This window comes from Drosophila pseudoobscura, chromosome 3 (genome assembly GCF_009870125.1).
Source record: "Drosophila pseudoobscura strain MV-25-SWS-2005 chromosome 3, UCI_Dpse_MV25, whole genome shotgun sequence".
NCBI classification, from domain to species: Eukaryota; Metazoa; Arthropoda; class Insecta; order Diptera; family Drosophilidae; genus Drosophila; species Drosophila pseudoobscura.
The window spans coordinates 18,038,053-18,061,836 of NC_046680.1; the positions used below are offsets into that span (position 1 = coordinate 18,038,053).

A 23,784-nucleotide genomic window follows, 5' to 3' on the forward strand; every position below is an offset into this window, starting at 1 on the left:
GCTAGCCGAATACGGAAAACTTTGTCAACTTTGTTTCCTCAAGAGTCCAAGAGATGTCCAGGTAGCGTCTTATTGCGACAAATGCCTTGCCAGCTATCCGGAATGGCTATTTCGCATGCAAGAAGTGTCCACAAGAAGCTATTGAGTTACCTACGAGAGCGCAGGGAAGACAATTCCAAATTTGCAAAATTCCATTTATTTATTTACAAAAATTCATTTGAATCTCAGACAACATACGAGTACGCATTATTTTTCTAGGCAGACGAATTTACATTTACACAGAGACGGGGCTAGTTGATGCCCAATTGTACAGTAAACTTATCCTACAATGGTTCAAGCACAAGCAGCTGGGGGAGTACCATGGGAATTGCTATTAATTAGTGATTGGAGCAGCATTTTGGGTCCAGTGTGGGAGCTCAGTTTCAATCGGTTCGGGCCAGCTTCAGTCGCACCGCTATCCTCCTGCACTTCCACATCAGCTGCGTTTCGAGGATGCTAAAGGACATGGCCACCAGGACGAGGCCGAGCAAGAGGTAGGCGCAGCAGGCGTACAGCTGAAGCGCCGGTCCGTTGAAGCTGCGGGCGGGCACGAAATCCCCGTAGCCGATCGTCGAGAGCGTCACGAAGCAGAAGTAGGCCCCGTCCACCAGGGACCAGTCCTCCCAAAGTGCGAAGATCACGGTGCCTGCACTGATGTAGCACATGAGGATGAGCAGCACCAGACTAATGGGCACCCGGTGTTGCCGCTCCTCGCACTCATCCTCCGTCTCCTCGTCCAGCCCGTCCTCGGACTCGCTGTGGTAGCGCAGCTTCCGCAGCACGAACTGCTCGCTGCCGCTGCCCTGCTGCATGTACTCCTCGTCGTCGGAGGTCTCCGTAGTGGTGGCCGTGCCATCGTAGAGGGCGGCCGTGGCATGCCGCTGGCAGCGACGCGTGAGCAGCATCTTCTTGCGGTTCAGTGGCTGCATCGTGTGGCGGTGGAACGAGGCTGCCGTGGCATTCAACAGGCCCCTCGAGCCACTGCCCCCACTGCCTCCAGACCTTTCGCCCGAGTCCTGGGGCACACTCAGGGGGCTGGCTATCAGCGGCACCCGAGAGGGCGTCCCATGCGGGCAGTTGCTGTTGGCGAGGAAACGAAATAAAAAATGGTAGGAAATATATATATTATTTTTACGCTGCAGCTGACCATAAAATAAATCAATTAGGTATAAAAAACAATCCCCAAGCCATCCTCAAGCCGTAAAAAGCCGGAATCCTGGGGAAAAGTCGTTTGCCTGGACGGGGCCAATCAATAAGGCATAAAACGTCCTCTATACGTGCAACATTGGGCACACACGGCGTATACGTATTGCCATGAGGGCCACACAAGTAGCCTTTTCCTTGGAAAAATATCAGCACTTATTTTGGTATCTACTTGCCCAAGTTAGCCCACATTCAATGGGCGGATGCCAAACTGAATTTGATTCCAGTCTGACTGTCAATCCAATAATCTGTTAAAGCAACAGTCTCCAGAGAACACTCGATAAGCTGCACTCGGCCTCTGGAGTTTACTTTGTCGAATCAATTTAGCCAAACATTTATTGGTCTGGCCTCATCTCTGCCAAACACTTGCTCGAGCTGCACTTCAACTCCTGCCAGAAGGCGCACCCGAAGCGGAGACGGCTTGGTGGCTTTTCCGGCCGGTAAACATGAATGTATTTTGAATTTGACAGCAAACGGGATTCAATAGGAATTACATCACAAATCTGGGGGGGGGGTCGAGATTAATTGACCCGCTTCAGTGCGAGTGAGTGCGCTGCTCGGCTTACAATTAATTACAGACAGGGCTGAAACTGGAGTAGTCGCATCTGCAATGCCGCGGGCACAGGTTCACTGCCAAAATTAATTACCAGCTGACACTCCTCCCGCTGGTTTTTATTAAATAAAATCCTCAAAATGCACGCTCAAAAGAGCGAAGGAGAGCACCATCATCCGAGGCGAGGTGCTCGGCACCCCCACAGCCACCACAGCGCAGAGACGGAAAGGGAAGCGGAAGCAGGGATGAGGTGCACCGTGCCGCGTTCTGGCTCTGAAGTGTTGATTTAAAGCGTTGCTGGCACACGAAAAGTTTGTTTACGGAATTAAATTACCAGCTTGCCACAACATTTCGCTTCCGATTGCTGGATGCAACAGAGCAAAGAGTCGGCCTACGAGAGGCCTTGAAGGAGTGTTTAAATTTATACAGCAAAAGCGATTTAGGAATTAGCCAAAGTCTATTTCCGGCTGGCGACAGCGGCACTTAACCTCTGACCAACTCATTTATGTGGCCATTATACCGGCGGTCTGCCACGTGATACATACCTCAGGCGCTCTCGCTCCTGCTCATCCTCGTCCTCCATGATGTCCACGTTTCCAGTGGCGCTAGGGCAGAGCAGGGTAGACAATGTGCCCGCAGCACTCGAGGTTGTTGATGGTGTTGTTGCAGTTCCTGCTGCTGCTGCTGATGCTGGTGCTGGTGCAGCCATGCCACAGACACCTGCGGCTATAAAACTGTTATCGGACATTGTTGCGGGCCCACCTCCACCTCCTGTGGCAGTTTTAATGCCGCCTGACAGTTGTGGGCTCGTCGCCGCCATTGCTGCTGCCGTGTAGGTCAACAATGCAGGAGAGGAGGCTCCTGACGCCGCTGCAGCTGCTGCGGTGCTTGTTGCTGCCGTTGTGAATGCATGTGGCAATAAATCATGCCTGCTGGATAAATCCACCGCTCCCGAAGCGGTTCCAGAGTCCATCAGAGCATTGATCTCGTGCGGCAACGGCTTGGTCACGAACTTTCCACGACGCACAGCTGCAGGGATTACAATTAAAGCTAAATTAAACACATTTAAATTTGATTCGGGCCACACAGAGGGAACAATATCATTAGAATTAACCAAAATATATAAAGCTCCACACAAAGCTGGCCAAAAAGTTGGAGCACAAATTGGCAAAGCAACTTCCGACAACTGCCACACACGGTTAACCCCGTTAGCCGGCAGTTTCGCCCACTGGAAGTGGCATTGGGAGTGGCATTGGGAGTGGGGAAAGGGAGTGGGAGTGGGAGTGGCAGATGCGATGGTGTAAGTTTAGCTGCAGTTAGCGGAGGCACACCGAGGATGCACAACAAAAATTATTTGCTTTGCATTTGCAAAGTTCGCCGAACAATGCAACAATGTGGCCGACGGTTTTGGATGCCACTTCCACTTTTCCACCGCCCTGCAAAAGTTTGGCGTTGACTTTCATTAGCGGCTGGTAGTGGCAGTGGCAGTGGCAGGCAGGATGTCAGAGGCTATATTAACATCTGGCGGTGCATACAGTGGGGCAATCATCGGAGGCATGAACTTCCAATGGCAGTCCACGTATTGAATGTATTTGATAAATACGCACAATCAAATTAAATCCTTTCTGGGCTATGAGGAAAATTGTGTGTTCCAAGGCTCTCTGGCAAATCTAGAAGGCCAAAAGAGAAGGACTAATCGGGAACTAACTTTTCAGCCCGAAGATTCATTGCCACAACCACATTGCCACCTTGCTCCTTCAAGGACATGGAAACCACTGTGCCTGACTCCCATTTGGCACCAAGGAGCGAACGAACGGAAGGAACCCTTGGGACATCTTTCACTGTGGATCTGTCAGCAGGACGCTGGCAAAACGCGATGCGGTCTCGGGTCCGGACATGGCCAATTTGAAAATATTTACTTTAACTTGGATGGCACTCGCAGCACTCTGGCCCCCACACGTACACACACACCCACACCACCCACCATGCTAGGAAGGGTGCCACACTAGTACGCTCACAAAGATTCATTAGAGTGCATGGAACGAGGCGCCTGAAAGTGACTTTGGTCATGTGGCATGGCTGCAGCAACTTTGGCAGTGCTTTAATGGTGTGGTCTGCCACGGAGGGTCGTTGTTGGCGTTGGTGTTGGTGTTGCAGCGGGTGCTGGTGTCGGTGTCGGGAGGGGGGCGGCAGGATGCACTGTGCTCTGGGGATGGCTATCCCTTTTGATCTGTGTCCGGGTGCCAGTTGAGGACAATTAACATGCATAATGGAATCAATGGAACACTCCGTTGACAAATGGCCGAATCTCACGCTGCAATTTGTTGCGGAATTAAACGGTATTCTCCGAGGAGGAGTGCTTGCCCAACAGCGTCACGTGCCGCAGCGAGTGGGACACGAACAGGACCAACAACAAGAGCTGTTAAATTTAATGAGTTTTGCATGCGTCGCACAAGCTGAAGACGAGCAGACCGTGGACACCCCCCACATTCACTCCACAGTCGTTGGCATTGTTGTCGTTGCTGCTGTCGGCGTCATCGTCTTTATGCCAAGTGCCAAGTCATCATTATCGTCAATAAAACTGTCGCACATGTCGAAAGTTGCCTCAAGTGCATGTTGTCCTTGTCGCCGTCTTTTCTCGGCGTGTCAAGCGGCTTAAGTTGAAAACTTTTAATGCCACAGTGGGTGAAGTATGTCTGCTTAAGTCTGTCATTTTAACACGCTGCTGCTGCTGCTCCTGTGGCTGCTGCTGCTGATGATGATGCTGGCAACAAATTGTTATATAATTGAACGCGTAAATGAGCGCAGGGAGGGATACGTAGAGGGGCAAAAGTGCACAGCATTGCTGGGGACAACTGGGCGTATGATTGATTGATTACAGTTCGGTTTGTTTCTGGTCTCAGGTTAGGGCTAAAAGCTGTCAGGAAAAACATTTTGCGGGTTTTCCATTGCCATGTGCACGGCTCTGGCACAAATTGTTGATCCAATTAAATTCAGTTTTCATTGTTCGATTTATGCAAATTTTCCGCCCGACTATCATTATCGTTCATTAGCTGTTCTCCAGCCTATTCCGGCGGAATCGAAGCATATTGAGGTAAACCGTAAACCGTAAACCGTAAAGCGTAAGCCTTGGAGCTATAAGAATGGAACAATACTCACCATGAATGCTGGCTGTTTGGTAGGCAGGCGGCGGTGGCAATGTTATGCCCTCCAGTGTGACCGTTGATTCAGTGCCTTGGCCCGCAATGGGTGGCTCGTCCCGAGCCGGTGCCAGCAGTCGGTGCTTCGCGGAGGCAGGCTGCAAGTGAATCGTGTGATACTTGACCAGCGGCTGCTGGCCAAGACCAGGCCCAGAGCCAGGCCCGTTGGCCGGCTCTGCCGTCCCAACCAGATGCTGCGAGTGCTGTGGACTGCCCGCTGCAGACGGTGCAAATGGAAAGTAAATCGTGGCGGTGGCTGGCCCATAACAATTGGGCGGCATAGTCAGAGGCATTGACCGCAGCATGCTGCTCGGCACGGCGACAAAATTCTGTTGCAGTTGCTGCTGGGGATGTAGATGTTGGTGATGTTGCCGCGGTAGAGTCGCTGTCGATAATTGCTGCTGCTGCTGTTGTTGCTGCTGCTGTTGCTGCTGCTGTTGTTGCGGTGCATATTTCAACATTGCGCTACCCGTTGTTGTTGTTGTCATTACCATAACATCCGGATGCTGCTGCTGCTGCTGCTGTGGCTGGTAAAAATGCTGCTGCTGCTGCTGCTGATTCAAGTTGTGCAACAATTGACAGGCATCTGGTGACCGAAAGGAGTGCAAACAGGAGCGAATGTGTTAAAAGATGATTAACGACAGGCCAATTGTTAAGCTGACAGTACACTTTGCATGCGTTGAGTCCTTCACTTACCTTCTCCCTTATCCGGGGGCAGCTTGCCCATGGCCGCCGCCTGTCCTTGCCCGTATTCGTAGCTCTCGTTGAGACTCGTCTCCGTGTTGGCCGCATCGTATTTGCAGCTCCTGCAATTGGCCTGTAATTGGGTGGGACATGGCTTTATTAATTGTCCGTATTCATCGGAGGAAAATAAGGCCGAGTGGCATAGTAATCAGGGAAAGGATATTGTTCCCTTGATTGTGCAAGTGTTCATTGCGGCTGCCTTTCAAGTCGGTTTTCGGTTTTGATGGAATATCAATAAAACCCGTAATTTGTATGCCTTGTCCCAGTCCCTGTCCCTGTCCCTGGCGACTTCGGAGGCCTGAATGACGTATGCCTGCAGAGCACCGCAACGCAACGCCCCGTGCCCCTTCCCAGACGACTGATGTCATAGTCGTGGTCCGCCCACAAAGCTGTTTGCGGCTGATGCCAGCCATCATGTTCGTTGCGGTTCTGTGGCATCATCATGATTTGCCAGACCAATCTGATGGACACACACAAACGAAACGTCTCTGTCCTTTGGCTTGTGGTTGGACGGCGACCGGCTACAGCATGACGCATGCTGATAATTGCAAAAGACGAAAGCCAAATGCCAAAATGGAGAGTGGCAACAGCCAACACGATGACGATAATAATTCAGCCCTTGGGACGCATCCCCAGAACAAACCACAAGGTCCGGCTCAAGTCTTATCGCCTCAAAATGCGACCCCCGCCCAAAAACACCCCACTCCACCGCACTCCAAACGAACCACATTTGTGATTTTCCCAGGTGGGATTACGCCCTAATGAGTCGCTAAATGCATTCTAAAACAGAACATCGGAGGCCCAACTTCTAGCGAGCCTGACAAATGCAAAAATCTTGTTCAACAAGTCTCAAAAAAAAGCCGGAAGGAGTGGCACTTGACAGGCTCGAGTGGCTTCCGTGGCAAATGCAAAAAGTCTTGAAAACTATTCTGTTCACCGGATGCCACTTTACAGTTCCGTAGTGGTTGTTTGTGTCTTTTACTTGGCCAAAAATTGAGACATTCCATGGCCCAACTCCACTTTAACAGAGTCCTATATATACGAGCGTATATGTATGTCTTGGACATATATAAGTAAGTAGAATTTAAGTAGCTTTCAGCGACTGGCGTGTAATTGTTTATGTGGCGGAAAAAGTTTTACCCTCGTGGCATTAAAGTGACTCGCACTCATTTCAATTTACTTAGCACGAGCCCTGAAAGGAGGAAACTTTAAATTTATTCGGCAGGCATTTGACCCAACTCAAACTGCAACAGGCGCCAAAGTTTTGGCCAACTCTTAAAGTGTCGAATGAAGTTTTCTGGGGCCAAGAGCTTCCGAAATTCGGGGCCGAGCTAAAGTTTGCAGTTCATTAAAATCGGCAGAGTTTGCTTTCAAAATGTTAAGTTATGAAATGAACTTTTTGTTTGTCCGTGCCGTGCGCGTCCGTCGTCAGATGACAATCAGGCGACTGGCATCGCGATCAAATTTACTCTGGCGACCGCAAACACACTTATTTATTTATTTAACCAAATTGTGATGACCTTTTTTCCAGCGTTCTGTTTTTCTGTTTTGCCATTCGTTTTTGCCACACGACCATAATGTGGCAATTAAACAGAAATTTGCACAGGAAAACCGGGACCGGGACCGGGACGAATAATTGAAAGACCTGTGAATGCAAAATACATTCGTTCTTAAAGCCTTAAAGAGTGAAAGCTGATAGTGAACATGGAAATACTGGAACTTCTAACTGGGGGCTCTGGCAGAAATGTCATTACGGGAGGCCAGCAAATCACTTACAAAACTTATGCACGAATGCACAGAACACGCAAACACAAAAAGGCTCGGGGCACCCTAAAAAATATATATTTCTATACTCTATACAGCGATAAGGAGCTCTGTTAGCACAGCAAATAGAACGCAACGAAACTGGGGAAAAATCAAAGCTCAGTCCCGACCGGAACGGAAAACAAAAACAGTCCGCAGCACTCTGCTGAAAAAGTATAACAAACACAATACGCAACAAGAAAAAGCAAAAAAAGTTATGTTGTTTTTGCCGAAAATCAATTACAAACTTTCAGTTTGCCGTTAATAGAACCCGGGCTTACAACGCAGAAACCCAATCTGGGGACCGCGATCCACTTAAAAGGCTTCTGGTGTCGTAATTAAAAGTCGTAATAGGAAACCCGAAATGCAGTTTGATTTTCCAAGGATACTGGCGCTGAGAACTTAATCATGGGGAAAACTGGGAGAAAGAAATCGAAGGGAACAGTTCCGGAAATGGGCATAGGGAAGAAAAGGCATAATCGCAGCATTTAGGGAATTTGTAATCAGACTCCCTTCCCCCGCCACAACAAGGCCACCATTTCTTTGAGTGTTCAAAGATCCCTATCACATCCTGTTAGGATTAGGACTACCATACATCGCCAAACTGTGCAGAGTAGAGCAGAGCAGAGAGCAATGCTACGACCAATCCACGCTATCGCAACTTTATTGCTGGATAAGTTTGGGAGGCAGAACTACAAGCAGAGCAAGGAAAAACACTTGGTAAGTAGTGGGAAAAGTTGGTGCCAGAAAATAACAGCCAGCTAAACTTTTGGCCCTGCAACTCTGGACACACGAAACAATGTCGGAAGTTTGCTTTGCAATGGAATGGCTGGCAAATAGCTTGATTTCCTGGGTGGATCGACGTCGACGACCAGCAACAGTTGCTGCTGCTCCTGCTCCGGCTCCTGTTCTGAGTGGGTGGCGAATCCTTCCAGCCATCGAATTAAAATCCATAAAAATGTCAGCATGATGAAGTTGCAGTCAACTTTGCCACTGCTTTTATAAACTGCAGCTGTTGCATGCACTTAAATAATATCAATCATACGCCATGTTTGACTTACCCCATTGCCAGCTGCCGCTGCCTGACGCCGTTTTGTCGCTGTCGCTGTCGTTGTAGCTGCCATCGTCGTTGCTGTTGGTGTCGCTGACGCTTTCGTAGCTGTCGACGCTGTTCCCCTTTGAGCTGGCGGCTTCTTCTGACGATGCTTTTGCAGCTGGCAGCAGAGTCGCATGTACGTGCACTGCAATGCCTCGGCAAGCTGCGTGCCCAGACTGGACAGGCACATGAGCATCAGGGGCACTCCGATGAGGGCGTAGAAAATGGTGGCCAGCTTTCCAGCGGCTGTGCGGGGCGTAAGACTGCCATGACCTGTGGCAGCGACAGAAAGTGTTGTGTGTGTGATGGAGATAAAATATTTACTTTACTTATAAAAATGGGGAGCACGAGCGAGCTGTGATATGTATATACATTTATACCCCCACGATCCTGAGCGGCGAAGTGTGATTCTTTTGCAATTCCAGGAATATCAATAACCGTAGAATTATGAGTCAACGAAATGATAAGGAATACTTAGGATAAGTAAGAGGATTCACTGACTAATCAAATGCTTAAATTCTCGTTCAATTAAGTATTTTGCACACGATGCACATTAAAAATTCAGATTTAGAAAATGTAAATTTATATCCCGGGGTTCGCTTTGAATTTCAATCTTCAACCACTTTAATTGTGGGCATAACAATTCTCACGGTTAATCCTTGCTTAATCATTTCTCACAGTTGATTTACGCCTCCTTCTCCTCTGTCCCTGACAACGGACGCAGCAAATGGCCACTAGATACAGTTAATTTGTAACAACAAGCCCATGCCATGCCGCACGCGCCCTTCACATCGTTCGGCATATGCAAATATTTGGAATGGGCCTACGGGGCGTATACACAATGTGTCTGCTTCTGCTTCTGCTGCCGCTGTAGTTTGCACTCGAAGGCGTCGGAATGTTGTCTATTTGCCCTCATTGCCCGCAGTGTAAATGTTTGCAGTCCCGCCCTCCCTCAGGATGCCCCAAATCATAATAAGCAGCTCCAGCTCCTGCTTGGACGTTCCCCTAAGATGAACATCAAACATAAATCTAAATCTTAGTCGTCGCCTTGGAGGGGACACGCTGAAAGGGAAAGCGTAACTTACCAATTGTCGTTATCACAGTGACCGAGTAGAGCAGGGCTTCGCTGAAGGTCCAGATCTGGGTATCGCCTGCATCGTAGCCAAAGTGTCCCAGGGCACTGGCGCTGGCTGCCTGGAAGCCGGCTCCGCCACCGACTCCAGTGGCTCCTTGGCGCGTGGCTGCCACAATGGATCCCTCGAAGCGGCGCAGCTGCTCGTGGACCAGCATCGTCCAGTTGCGTTCGTACAGAACGTTTAGTTTCTCTGCAAGACGAAGAGAAGAAAATGTTAAGTGTCATCGAAAGGATGTCGAGGACAAGCCGAAACCCTTGTGGCAATTATGCAATTTCATGCCAAGTGCAGTGATAACCTCTGTCAGCCTTCGACCCCCCATCGACACGGCCGACAAGTGCTTGCAAATCCCTTATCCCTTGCTCACCTTTCCCCACCCAAATGGGCCAAATGTCTTGAGGCATTTGAGACTAGCATTTGATGTCGTGTTCGGGCCTGGCAAATTGCAGGGTCGCTTGTTAACAACAACGATAACAGTTCCGAGACTCGTGTGCTGGTTGCTGTGTGCTGTGTGCTGACGCCCTCTGGCCTTGAAGGGGCGTTTTTCAGGCATACCTCGAGGACACAGAGCCTCCCGCCCATCCATGGGCCCTCTCCAATCGAACACACTGTTACACACTGTGAGGAAAACATTCAGAGCAAAGAGCACCTATTAGGAGCATTTCCACAGGATCAAGTGCCTTTGGCCTCTGGAAATGCTTCTACCTTTTCCTTGCATAGCAGATTCTTTAGAAAGTGTTGAATTTAATTCATGTTCCGCGCTCTGCCAGCTTCCCTCAAGAACGGATTACGGGAATTTCATTAATGCACTCGTATCAAAGAATTTGCGATTGGATTTCTTTCCTTATTATTGACGAAATGCATTCCATTCCCAAGAGATGGCGTCTGATTAAATGAGGATTCATTTAACAAATTCTGTGTTGGGAACAGCAAATCCTGAAAAATCCCCAGCTCATGCTCGCGCGAAAGATAAATGAACTATGAGATGGGTAGGCAGATGGATGGATGCTGCACATTATTAAGCTCGGCAGAGGGCTCGTCAAATTAATCATACGCCAGGTGGTACTCTCCACGGAGACTAATGCCTTGGAGCTAAGGTTAATTGGCTTATTTATGATGTGGAATTTTAATTAAACAAATATAAGCTCTAGTGCTCATGAGCAGAGCTGCTCAAAACCAGCATCGCGTGCCAATGGCAGGTGCGACAAAGTAATTAGTTTCGAGTAAATCAATTCCGTGCAACAAATAAGCCGCAATAAGCAACACGATAGCAGAACGCAAATGGGTGGAAGAATTATTGAAATTTGGCGCCTGACCAAACATTTGGCTATGCAAATATTTGGGCATTATTCAATTTCGGGAATACGACTAGAAAATGCAGTTTTATGCTATTCAGCCGAGCGGAGTGGAATGGCGTGGAGTGGGGTTTGGTTTGTGGTTTATTCTAATTAAAATATTTGCATTGGCTCTATTTGCTCGGCACTAATGGGCAAACGGTGTCGCTTTACAATTACCATTTACCTACATTAAACCTTTTGGCTATTTAAGCAATTTTTGGATAATGCGTCAGAATGCCGCATGGAATGCTAAAGGGGGGGGGACTCACCCGTTATTATCCAGAGCTCACGGAGACAGTCCTCGCGGCTCTTGGCTATGGCCGCCGACTTGCTCAGGTCCTGGGGCGCCTCCAGCAGCGGGAAGATCAGGGCGCCCAGAACGGAGTAGGCCGTCACCAGCAACATCAGGCCGGGCGTCGAGAGCACCAGCTTCAGCAGCTGTCCGAGGCAGCGTCGCGGGCAGCTCTTCTTCTTGGCCATCAATGTGGCCGTGGTCTTTACCCCCATGGCCGAGCACGGCCCTGTGCCTGGCCCTGACCCCGCCTCATCAGCCACATCTCCGTCATCCTCTGGCAGGCGCTGCTTGCCCCTAATCTGAATCGCCTTCTCAACGTCGGACATGATCGCGCGCCGTTCCATTAGTGGCCTCCTCCGTCTCCGCTGAGTGGGCCGTCTGTCGCCTGCATTTCCGGTTCCGCTGCGGGCCAGGCTTTTGATTCATACGCGCTTTGGCAGCACTAATTACACCAACGATTTCTCGTCACTCCCAATGTCGCTTTCTTCTCTACCCATCACTGGGTAGCGGTCTCCGTTCGACTCAGTCGTGTCCTTCTCCTTCTTTGTTTCTCTGTGTGGCTCTTTCACTCTCTGGTTTCTCCTCTTTCGTGCTGTCTCGCCGTCTCTCTATCCGCTTGTTGCCTTTAGACAGCGGATTATGTTTTAAGCTGTTGTTGACTCGTTTTTACGGTCGTTGTTGCACGTTCTTGCTGTTGCTGTTGCTGCTGCTGCGGCTGTGGTTGTTGCCGCTTCTGGTGCTGCTGCTGACGTGGCATTTGCTATTGTTCCTGGTCTATGCACTTCTCATGATGGCTCTTCCTCCGCTTGTACTTTTAAAGTTGTTGGCCCAGTTTATTCCCCTCCGTTCTGTTGTATTGCCTGCCACGCCTGCTCCACCAGCTCCACCAGCTCCTGCTGCTGCTGCCGCCTGTAAGTGAAAACATTTGTACGCTGTAGTTGTTGCAGTATTCATCATGTTACATAGTTCCCCGCTGCCCATACCCCGCTCACAGTTGCCCGTGTTGCCGCCTGGCTGCCTCTGTTGAAGTGCACTTGGGAGTAGGTTAAGCGCACACAACTGCCTCGACCAAAAGGGAAAACGTACTTCGTACTAAATTTGACACTTCACTTAATCTAATTAGCAGCTCTTTAAGCCACTAGCCATTGTTGGACATCTGTCGCTCTACTGTATACTACGTATGCATGTGTGAGAGCCCCAATGTGTGTTTCTGTGGGGCAATCAGTCAGGCAACAAATTTATCGTAAAGTTGATTATGCCTATAAACTCATTAAAAATGCCAACAATTGTTTATTGGTTCTGGAGAGGCAAACAAAATCAAAAGTAAGCCAATAATGTGTCTTAATTAAATTACAATTATAATTTGTATTTGTATTCAATTAATGTGAATTCCATACGTGACTGCAGCATTTGAATTATCATAGCCACAAAAAAAGGAGATAATATTGATAAATGTAAAATAAAATAGCAAAGAGGAAATACCATATATCTAATCTGAATGATTAACTACTAAAATGTTAATCGAATAAGTTAAAGCAATGGTTAAGGACCCTCTAGCATGGCTAGTAAGAGTTTGTTTTTTATTTTTTTTCTAATTTGTGATTTGTATGGCAAATCACTCTACTACTGGTTGTCCCTTCTCTCATAGTTTACTCAAACATGTGCTGATTGAATTGATTTCCCTTTTCTATATAGAATGGCGACTCCATACAAATCTTCCCATCCTAGCATTTCCCTGAAGCTAATTGGCTCGGCTTCTACTCCATTTGAATGTCGATTCACACATATTGTTCGCGGTTCATTTAACCAGCCTCAGCCACAATAATCTCATTATCGCAGCCCATCGATTAAGCCCATAAAAATGATAACAATGCTCCCAGTCCCAAGACCACAGGGGCATTATGCTATACAAATTGGATGAGCGTCTGGCAAGAGCAGTGACAGACAGACTGTCAAATTGAAGTTCCCGACTGCGTCCTCAATTTTCATCTACATCCAGCTTTCACACATCAAAGTCCATAATGGTAATCAAGTCGACTTCGTGTGGGCTGCTGGATAATGGGCTCGACATTGAATCAATTAAAACCGAGCCACAGACTCGGCGATTAGTTATTGTAGCCCTCGTGGTTGACGTGGTTGCCGTGGTAGGCCGCCACACGCAACATTTATCGATGTTCAGCGCCAAGAGCACACAAATACGTACGTACATACACTGAGAAAAATCTGAGATGAATGGCGATGAATGGCAAACCCTAGCAGATTAGAGAAGAGCGGATCACCGGGATTGAAAGGAGCTCCCATTTGTATTTCAAACTTTATTCTGTGGCATAATTTTTCGCAGTGTAGGTGAAACGAAACACATTCTTTTTCCTCGCCACCCGCCTGTGATGTATGCCACAAAAGCAGAGGCGTCTCCATCTTTGTCCGACTCACGCAATTTACTTAATTGGAAAATAAAATAAGCCAAAGCAGGGTCTGGGCCTTGGACTGAGATTGGGACTGGGATTGGAGCTGGAGCTGGAGCTGGGGGAGTCAAACCGGAAACTGTTTGGCCACTGAAACAATAGCCTCTTGAGTTGCCTTCTTTTTATGGGTTGCGCGCATAATTTAATTCGGTGGATAGCCGGGCGTATGAGCGACGTACCGAAGGGGGCTAACAGGACGGCCGGCAGACTAATGCAAAAATAATGTCAATCGCCGATTACGCCCGCCTCCTGGAAATGCCAATGCCCTCTTAGTTGTGCCCTGGCCGACATTTGAACTCCGATGGAGACACGCACAAACACACACACACACACATACACACAAAAAGACCACACGAGGACGGGGAAAGCCGAGGCACAGATGAGGGCAAAGTGTCTACCGGAAGTTATCCTTTTAGCCAGATTGAAATCAGCTTGGAGTCGCTGCTTAATTGAAATGTTTGCATTTCACTTTAATTAAAGCGTTCCTCCAGCCTACGATTCCAACTGGCAAAAACCCTTTCAGGGCCAGGACACTAGCGATGGGCTCTCTCTCTCTCTCTCTCCCTCCCGTACCTTAGCTTGTCTTAGTCTCTTTCATTCATTTCGCTTATCCGCTCTTCGCACGCCTTTTTATGAAGCTCCCTGCAAAAGTTTTTAATAGTTAAATATAACAACTTGGTGGCTGCTGCTGGCAGCTTTTCTTGCCTTTCCATTCATTTCCTCACCGCCTTTGTCCTGCCTTTCCCTATTATGCAATATTTATGATGATTATTTTTAAATGCAATGACAACAAACGCAGTTTAATTACAATTTTCAAGTCATCAAATGCAGCACCAGCAACAGCCCCAGCCACAGACGGAGGTGGTGCTGGTGCTGGCTGAAGCGGAAGTGAAGAACAGGACAACGGGGACATCCAAGCAAAATGGCGCTAATGGCACTAGCATTTCCTTCTCGGCCCTTTGGGATCAGGGGAGCCAGGGGCTGTTCTTAAATCCAATTTCGCTTCATAATTTTATAGCTCCGCCTGCTCCTGCCACAACTCCAGCTCCTGATCCAGCTGCCTTGGCCAGCTCGCTGTCAGCCAGCCTGGCTCTCATCGTTGGTCATTCCCGATTTAATTGCATTGCTGACATTTAGCACCCTGCGCAGAAATCCCATTTAAAAAAAAGTAAGGAAAAACAGGACAAAATGGTAAATGAGCGGATGGAAAAAAGGACGACTGCTTCAGGGGCAGATTTTTTGTCCGCCTCCTCCTTGGACCAAATAATATTTGTTAGATGGTTTTGGTAATTAAAGCCACTCTTATTTGTAGTTCTGGCCAGCTATACAATCCCCTGCCGCCCGACAATCGACATTTTTGAATTGGTTTAAAGCTGGCGATAGAAAGCTGCTGCCAAAATGAACCGTATGCATCAAAACACAAGGCCTTTGACACAATTTTCCGCTCAATTTAATGGCATTCTATTCCAAATTGTTTTCCATAATAATACTTATACAAAGTGATTTAAAACGTCACTAAACTAAATAAAACTTGGACAAAAACCAAAAGCGTTGACGCGAATATTTCAATGAATACTCAATGAACGTTAATTTAAATGAATTTGAAGATACTAAGAGGGGAAAAAATAAATCAGAAAACAGAGGGAAAACACTCGCTAATAAGCTAAACAATATTCATAAGTAACAGAATACAAAGAGCAACAACAAACAATTGCGCAGTCAAGTGACGATAATGAAAATTAAATGCGCCACTATTAGAGGGGGCTGTGGGTGGGTCTGCGTGCTGGCAGCTTCCACTGCCGGGTGGCCATAAAGGCAGTGGAGCGTGCAGCAGAGAAGTTTTAGCACATTAGAGCCAGACGATTACGAATGGGAGTAGAGAGTAAGTATTATAGTTCCTAAGCCGGAGGTGCGAAACAAGGGGAGAGTTACAGATAAACAGATGCAGATGCAGATATGGATGCAGTGGGATATCCGCACGGAGCCCTCGACAGCCATGCACATGATTATGCAATTGAGGGCAGTATGAAAGGAAGGATACCACTTGAGAGAGTGGCGGACATAATTCATAAAGGAGCTAGAACAAAGAGCAAGGGAGCGAGGGGCCAGGGGCCAGGAGCCAGGAGCCCCAAAGAAAGTGGCTGGCAGATGCAGGCCAACGCCACGGACATTAGATGCAGCCACCAGGAAGGCAGGATACACATAATGACCATGTTAATGCCCAACACAAAAGTGCACTGAAAGGAAATGAGCAAGATAAGTAACGAGCCCGAAAATTCTTCAGCTGCACCTCCCCGGCACCTCGGAAAAGTTTCCACAAAACAAACGATGCTCCGGCAGGAGGCTGAGAGGCAGTGGCACAGGCACAGGCACGGGCTGGGCTGGATTTCTTGGTCGGTTCCTCATTAAACGCACTCAAGTTTCTTGCAACATTCTTAATTATGTTGTAAACTCCTTTGGCCACTGCAGGGAGACGTAAAACTGCCCGGCATCTGCAAAAAGAATGGGGAAAAGGAAAAGTTGGCCAACGCTGATTAGTTTTTCGAGTGCCTCAAGTGCAAGTCAGCCAGTCAAGCGTTTTCCCTCAGTCTGTCATCGAGTCAGTCGCTGGAGCTTCAACAGTACCAGGAGCAGAAGGAGCAGCAGCAGCTCTAAGAAGGGAACGTGCAAACTTCTCCAAACTGCCTGGGAAAACAACAAAAACTCATTAAAAATAGCACAACTGCAGCGGAGCTTGCCCCATAAATACAGAGCAGCAGCGGTGGGCAGCAGAACAAGATCTGGCCGGGAAGGTCAGGCCAAGTCAAGCAGGAAAATGCAAAACTGGCCAACAAATGCACAATAATTAGACGCAAATTTTAAGCTCATTTTGGCTGCTAATGAAGGCCTCCTTTGTGGCCCAAAACTTAATGGCGAGCAACAACAAGGCGATGGTTTTAGTTGCAAAGATGCCAGCCATAAAGAGACCCACAATGAATTCTGAGAAAACTTCAAAATTCCCCTTGCGGTAATTGTAATTTCACGTTCACATATATAAAATCATCACTAGCCTTCAACTGTGGCCGAAAGTAAGGGGTACTTACCTTTAATTTATGACATTAACAACTCGGAAAAGTTTAAGGAATAAACGAAAGTATGCACAACTCTTTAATTCTTTCAAAAGTATTTGAAAACGAATATTTATGAATTATTTTGAATATTTCTAAGCTAACAAAACTCAAGCCCAAGCAGGCCAACAGTTGACGGAGTCCGAGCCACAAGTATTCCACTCGAGGAGCCACAAATATTGGTCTGTTGAAAGGTATATGAATATACGAAAAAAGCAACTTAAAGTGGCCCAGGGCGGTTTTTGGTTTTCCCACTCGACTGGCAAAGGAGATTCTGCCCTTGGCCGTTGCCTTTGGGCTGTAGTTCAACTTAAACTCGTTAACTTTCATAATTAAATTGTTAAACATCAGTTGGGCTTTAATTGACAGTAGTCGCAGTCCGAGGAGTCAGAGGAGTCCGGCTGAGCAGAACCACGTCGTGGCCTAAAGGCCAGCTCAGCACAAAATTTCTTAAGTGCCAATTTAGTGGCAATTTGCCTTTGTCTTAACACTTTTCGGACTGCTGCAGGGCACCCGCCTGGCAACAGCACAGCGAGGGGATGTACTCTGTGGTACGAGTACACGACAATTTAATGTTAATTAAGCAGAACGTTGCCAATGCCGTTTTCCGCTGGCTGTGAACTCGATTGGGACTCGTCGACTCCTGCCACTTTTCTGTTGCGGCCAACGTGTGAGTGTGTAAACAAATATTTGAACAGTTGGCCTAATTGACTTTCCCAAGCAGCAGAAGCAAAAAGTTTTCATCCCCCGAAAGAGACAAAAAGGAGCAGCGGAATTAAATCAAATAAAATCGAATTGTTATCCAATCGAACGGGGGATAAAGACCAAACAAAAAACCCGAAAAAGAAAAAACCAATGGTTGGTGGAAGGGGTAGGGGCATGCATAAAATGCATGAAAAGGTTGCCGGTTAAAATTTGCATAAAAGCTCCCGGAGCACGTACTCAGCTTGGGGTCCTGCGCCAGACCCCACGTGTCTGTCTGTGTGTGGGGTAGGGGCTCTGATAATGCCATTTTGAATGCACTTTATGCGCACTTTGTCTCAGGGTCTCGCTATCATTAAAAACATTCCCATTTCGCAGCTAATCCCATGATATACCGAGTGTCATTGCGATTTGCATGGATATGAAGGGATATATGCTCGTGCATGGATGTGGGAATCCTACAGCTGTGGCTGACCAGCGAGGGGTGGGGTGTGGGTCTCTTCAACGGAGCCAACTATCGCTGTCATGTGTCATGCGGCCGGATTTCGCGGCAAGTTGCAGGGTGCGTGTCTGTGGTGTTGCCACTATTACTGCTGGCCAACCACAAACACCGCACAGACAACAAAAACGGAGTTTACAGTGGAACTAAAGAGAGCTAAGTATGTGGTTTACTGCGGCCCCTCTCTTTGGTGGCTCTTCCTGGAAACAGTCAAGTTAATTACGTTTTGCGTGTGAATAAAATGCTGTCCTGCTGCTCAAAGGGAAATACTTAATAATTACATAGAACACTGGCAGTCCCCGCTTCCGACAAGTTCATCGAACTTCATCGCAAGTGTAATCGATTTCCTGTTAGCAAGTGTTGTCCTCCGGCTGCCCGCCCACACTCCTGGTGGTGGCATTGTAATTGCCTTGTTTTGCTTACTAATTGTTTTGTGGCTAGAACGGCAAATTGACTTGGCACGGTCACGTTGCCGCCGACACTGTGGACAAGGCGGCTCCTTGCGGCCGGCCACTCAGGTCCTCGGGACGGCAGACAAGTGTTATTGATGTCATTCCCGTTTTGTATTGCGTATTAATTTGATGCACGAGTGGCCACTCCGCCGCCTATTGACTGGGTGCTAATGGAGCAAACGTGTGGCTCAAGAAAAGAAATCGAGAAAATCGACAGGCCCCCCCACCCCGCTGGGTATGTAAGGGATATGGTATTCCATAGTGCAAACCGAGCGACCCCAATGCTGCTGGGGGTTGGGCTGTCCAGTCGGAATGGGCTTTCAATGCGCTGCTACGGCGGCCGTGGAGGAGGCAACACATGTTTGCAGAGGGGCGGCTGCAGTGGTCACAGATGCAAACACTCAGATATGCAACGGAAAGCACACTCACGCACACAGATAGACTTGTTGGCACTAGCACACAGATTCCCGAGCAAGTGTGTCATGGACACGGCGAGACTGTTGGAAGAGGAGGAGACGACGAGGAACACATGTTCCACCAGCAACGGCAACGGCAACGACAACGACAACGATGATGACAACGATGATGATGATGGCCAGGATGGCGATGGCGATGGCGATGGAGATGGCTGCCTGGGATTGCTTTTACTGTTGATGCTGTAAAAAAGACGCACACTAAAATGGCGATTCGAAGGACAAACAAACATGCCCAATACACACACACACACACACACATACCGACTCACTCATTTCGTGCTCTGCGTAATTGTGCATCAAAAACTCGGGCGCACGCATTTATGCAAGATTGCAATTATGATATAAACCACCGGTTGGCACGATAAAACACACAGATACTCGCACAGAGAGCGAGCGATGGTGAGATGGAGGCAGGGGCAGAGGTGAGCTCTTCTGAATGGATGCTCGTCCATTGTCCGAGGTCCACATTGAATGCCATGCCCCAGAGCCGCAAGCCTGTCCAGCCACGACCCAAAGAGCATAGTTGAGGATTTGCTTTGGCTGAAGGTCGTTAAAGATTCAAATTTCTTGAAATATTTCCCAAAGAACTCGTACACCCAGAGAAAAAATACCTGAGAATCGAACTTGGATTTAAAAATGTAGACCATTCCATTAATTTATGAAAATATTTGATCTGAATGTATTTCATATTTTAAATAAATATTCATTAATTTATATATATATATTATAAACATATTTACGTGTAAAACGAAGTGCTTTCGATATAATTTGACTATTTCAATTTGGTTCTGTTTCATTTTTTCTCTGTGTGTAGTTACACAAGAAAATTATCGAGCTAAATAAATGAATAAAGGCTTCCAACATTGCTTGCCTCACAACTAATCCGTACTTTAGGATCCCTGAAAAGAATACATATACATATGTCCATCGACTGCAGTAGATAATTCCATTATCGATAATCAAATGCAACCCATTCTCTACTCTAACAATTGCACCTCCACTGCACCTCCATTGCTCGACATCAAAACGTTTTCTGAACTTGAGTTGACCGCTGACCTGCACCCGCATTCGCTGGCCCCAATCCCTTGCCGGTGTCGAACAGTGGCCGGACGGACAGTGACATCGACAGACTTCCATTTTGGCCCTGCAAAACTGTCAAAGCGTTAATTGAGTTTGACACTAATGAGCGTGCAATCGCTGCATAATTGATTTATAAATGGCGGACCATCGTGTCACGGCCCCGCCCCCTGCTGTCATTTGCCACTTGAGTTTATGACGCTGTTGCAAATTTCGACTAATTGGGTCAGGCAAACACAATGGATGGTTGGATGGCTCGATCTGAGCATCAGCTCTGGCAGCTCGCATAATTCGAGCAGAATTAGCATTTCGTTAAAATAGGAATTGAAGAGGACAGACACAGCCACAGACACAGACAGAGGCCACCCAACAAAATCTCTCTCGAAATGTAGGCCGAGCATCGTCGACAGCATCGACCCGTCTTGGGCTGGAGATGGGATTCGAGAGTTGGGGACTGGGACTAAACCGGGGTCTGGGCCCTGCCCCAAGCACTATTTTCACACAAATTGTAATTAATTTGAATTAATTATGTTCCACTTTCCACATGCAGGTTCAGCTACCAAGGCAAACAGTCCCGGCCGGGCCCCCAGACAAACATCACGTGTGGGCGGCGTGGGGGTGTGGCTTGCGGCATATTTTTTGACTCGGCCAGAGCCACAAATCTGCCGCCAAGCGGAAGGATAAAAAGGGGGAACGGAGGCAAAGTCGTCTGTCTGCCTGGTGGCTGCTTTCGTCTTCATTTATCTTTCTTGTTTCCGTGGCTTGCTTCTGGCGAGCATTCAAGCTAATGAATGGAAGAGGCAGACAGTAAAAGAGAGAGAGAGGGAGAGAAACCGCTTAAAGGTTAAAGTAAAGTGCATTTCGGACACACACAAACACAGAGCCAAGTAGGCTCCAACTTTTTGAGGGCTTTCCAAATATGGTTTTCATTTTAGAATTCATTTAGCATTTAGACAAAATTCAACATTTTAAACATTTTATTTTGGCCCACATTAAGTTTGGCACACCCACAGGCAAAGGCTCCCCAGAGACCGCCAAATATGCACATAATAGTGATAACCCCGACGGGGAAGACCGTGAAAATTGAAGTGCCTGAGGATGAATCGGAAAAAGTCGACGGAATTTGGAAGCAGCCGATCCCTAGGACTCTGGGCAAGGCAACTGACGAGGAGCTTCCCTGCACCTCGAGTCAAGCCAATCAGAATCAGCAAAAGCCATCTCCCAATTGATTCATCCAGATTGCAGGAGGGAATCGAAAGAGGGAGGAGCAGAAAACAGCCTAGCGGCGGGCGAGCCACTTAACAAATCAAAATGTTATGTAGAAAATTGCATTGAAATTGTTTCTTAATTACAAACTAGTATCCAAGCCCGATTGATGGAAAGTATTAGTTGCAATTAGAATAAAAGGGAAGCCGCTGTTTCTCACATTCTGAGGGAATATTTCACGGCACTTCTCGTCTCTTCAGTTCTCTAGCAGTCGAAGAGTAATTGCTATAATTTGCTAAGAATATTCCTTAAATGCCATATACAGTGTCGCAATGGGTTCCAGCAACTCATCCCTCCGTATTTCAAATAAAACGGAGCAGTCAGCCAGCAGGGCACGGCACGGCACGTAAGCCGTAATCTCTAAAGCATCAAGTCAAGGACTCTACCACTTAAGACAAATGCAAACAAGCACACAACACACACACAGGCATAATCACTGGGGCCCACGTGCTAGGGAAATTAATTTGGATTCCGGCAGTGGATTTTCCAGAAGAGCAGAAAAAAGGGAAAACACCAAAATATCCCTGTAGCCGGAAGCAGGAAACTGGAAGCCGGTAGTCGAGAGCAGGAGCAACAGACAATGTACTCGCACTCTCGCAGAGGAGTGAGCCGAATGAGGGTACGTTGACAGCCAAAATTTAACGCTTAAAATGCCAAACACACAAATATTTTGACATTCAAAGCACAGATACAACACTCACACATGCATATGCATATGCACGGAGAGGAGTGAACCCATGTGTCAGTTGTGTTGTGTTTGCTCCTCTCTCTCTTCTGGCGAAGCAAATTTTCCATGAAAATTGCATGAATTGCAGATTTTCTTGCCTTTCTTTTTCCATACGCACGAAATGCGCTCCGAAATGGACTCGGAATGGGGGCCGGGACTTGATTCCGGACCCGTACTCCCTCCCGAAGTCGAGTTGCGTGTGCTGTAGTTATTTTTATGGCCATGCACTGTAACAGCCAGAGTCAGATGGCAGCTGCCGTCTGGCACTTGGCGTCAAGTATGGGAAAAAATGCTTTACAATATAATAGAATTTGCCAGAAATGTGACTTTAACAAGCTGCGTGAGTCCATGCTGCGACCCGCCTTCTCTCCAAGCGATACAGCACGACAGAATGACTTAATATACTGCAACGCTGATATGTGGACAATGCGACGTAGCGTGATATGCCAGGAATGCGGAGGAGGGGGAGAAGAAAGAGCAGTGGCCGCAGCACACAGCTCAATTAAATTGCAAGTCGCACACATGGCGTATGATTAATATTGTTTATATTCAAATTAGTCGCCGCCCGAAAGTATGCAACAAAAAATGCCTCAAACACTTGTGGCATGTCGAGAGCAGCGTGCATATTCACACAATTTGGAATGCAGCCAAAGAAGATGCAATTAAAATTAGTATTTTCTATTCCAGCAAAATTGTGGGCCTCGCAGATCTATAGAATTGAAAATAAATTGAATTTCCTAGGCATTCCAAGGAAAATGGAGAAGAGAAGCGATGGCCAATTGCAACACAAGCTGCCCTATCTAACCCATCTGTAAACTAATCCAATTGGGAAAGTGGCTAAGGTTCCACAGAACTGCGGGTAGATTTAATTAAGCCTGAATGGATGCTCGCTCGGTTAGTTGCAGGAGTTTTAATCAAGTAAACACGATCCAGGTGCCGGGGCAGGCCAGTGGCTGGCCACCGACAATCATCAAATCAAATCAAATCCAACACACTTCACGCTCGGAATGGCACCCGGAAGAGGCATTTGAAAGAAGGCTTCACCTCCTCAGATTGAGCTGGGATTTAATTGATGAATTTTGCATCTTTCTGAACAGCATAAATCAAATGCCGAGGGCTGACAATGTGCCAGAATGCCAGGATGCCGTGTTGCCAAGCTGCCAATCAGCCAACCTGCCAGCCTGCCACGTGCCATATGCCGCAAACACTGACCCACAACAGCAATAGCAACATTAACCTGGCTCATTGTCCTTTGTCCTCTCCGCTTGTGCGACATTTGTTGTCTCTTGTTTTTAATGTCCAACAGCCAAAAGCCAAATGCCATAAAATTTAATGCCTGGCAAAGACCGCCTTCCTGCCTTTCAGCCAGAGACAATTGCGTGCCGCGAAGCATTTTGGTTACGGCCTGGATTTGACTCTTAGCCAAGCCCCTTCCTCTTCGCTAGTTCCGCTTACCTCTGGGCCCAGAACATTTGTGTGTTGTCATTGCGATTTGCTTAGACAAGATTTATGCCCCGCTAGCGCTTGATAAATGACTGGGAAAATTTGTAAGTGGCTTTTACTTTTTGTCAACTCGAATCCGAACTGCTCTTGGGCCATAAATTTACAGT

General features: G+C 47.5%; 1 protein-coding gene across 1 annotated transcript in view; it reads right to left on the bottom strand.

Annotated features, from left to right (window-relative positions):
* Positions 1 to 178: 178 nt before the first annotated feature.
* Positions 179 to 23,784, bottom strand: part of LOC4805134 (negative elongation factor A) — a 39,870-nt gene continuing 16,264 nt past the window's right edge. Inside the window, exons 3-9 of the mRNA XM_001361551.5 lie at positions 11,378 to 12,312; positions 9,724 to 9,963; positions 8,604 to 8,911; positions 5,692 to 5,812; positions 4,955 to 5,581; positions 2,341 to 2,824; positions 179 to 1,119 (exon numbers count right to left, since the gene is read on the bottom strand). Coding sequence (XP_001361588.5) covers positions 423 to 1,119; positions 2,341 to 2,824; positions 4,955 to 5,581; positions 5,692 to 5,812; positions 8,604 to 8,911; positions 9,724 to 9,963; positions 11,378 to 11,747 — 2,847 coding nt within the window. The 5' untranslated portion in view covers positions 11,748 to 12,312 and the 3' untranslated portion in view covers positions 179 to 422. The remainder of the gene's footprint in view (positions 1,120 to 2,340; positions 2,825 to 4,954; positions 5,582 to 5,691; positions 5,813 to 8,603; positions 8,912 to 9,723; positions 9,964 to 11,377; positions 12,313 to 23,784) is intronic.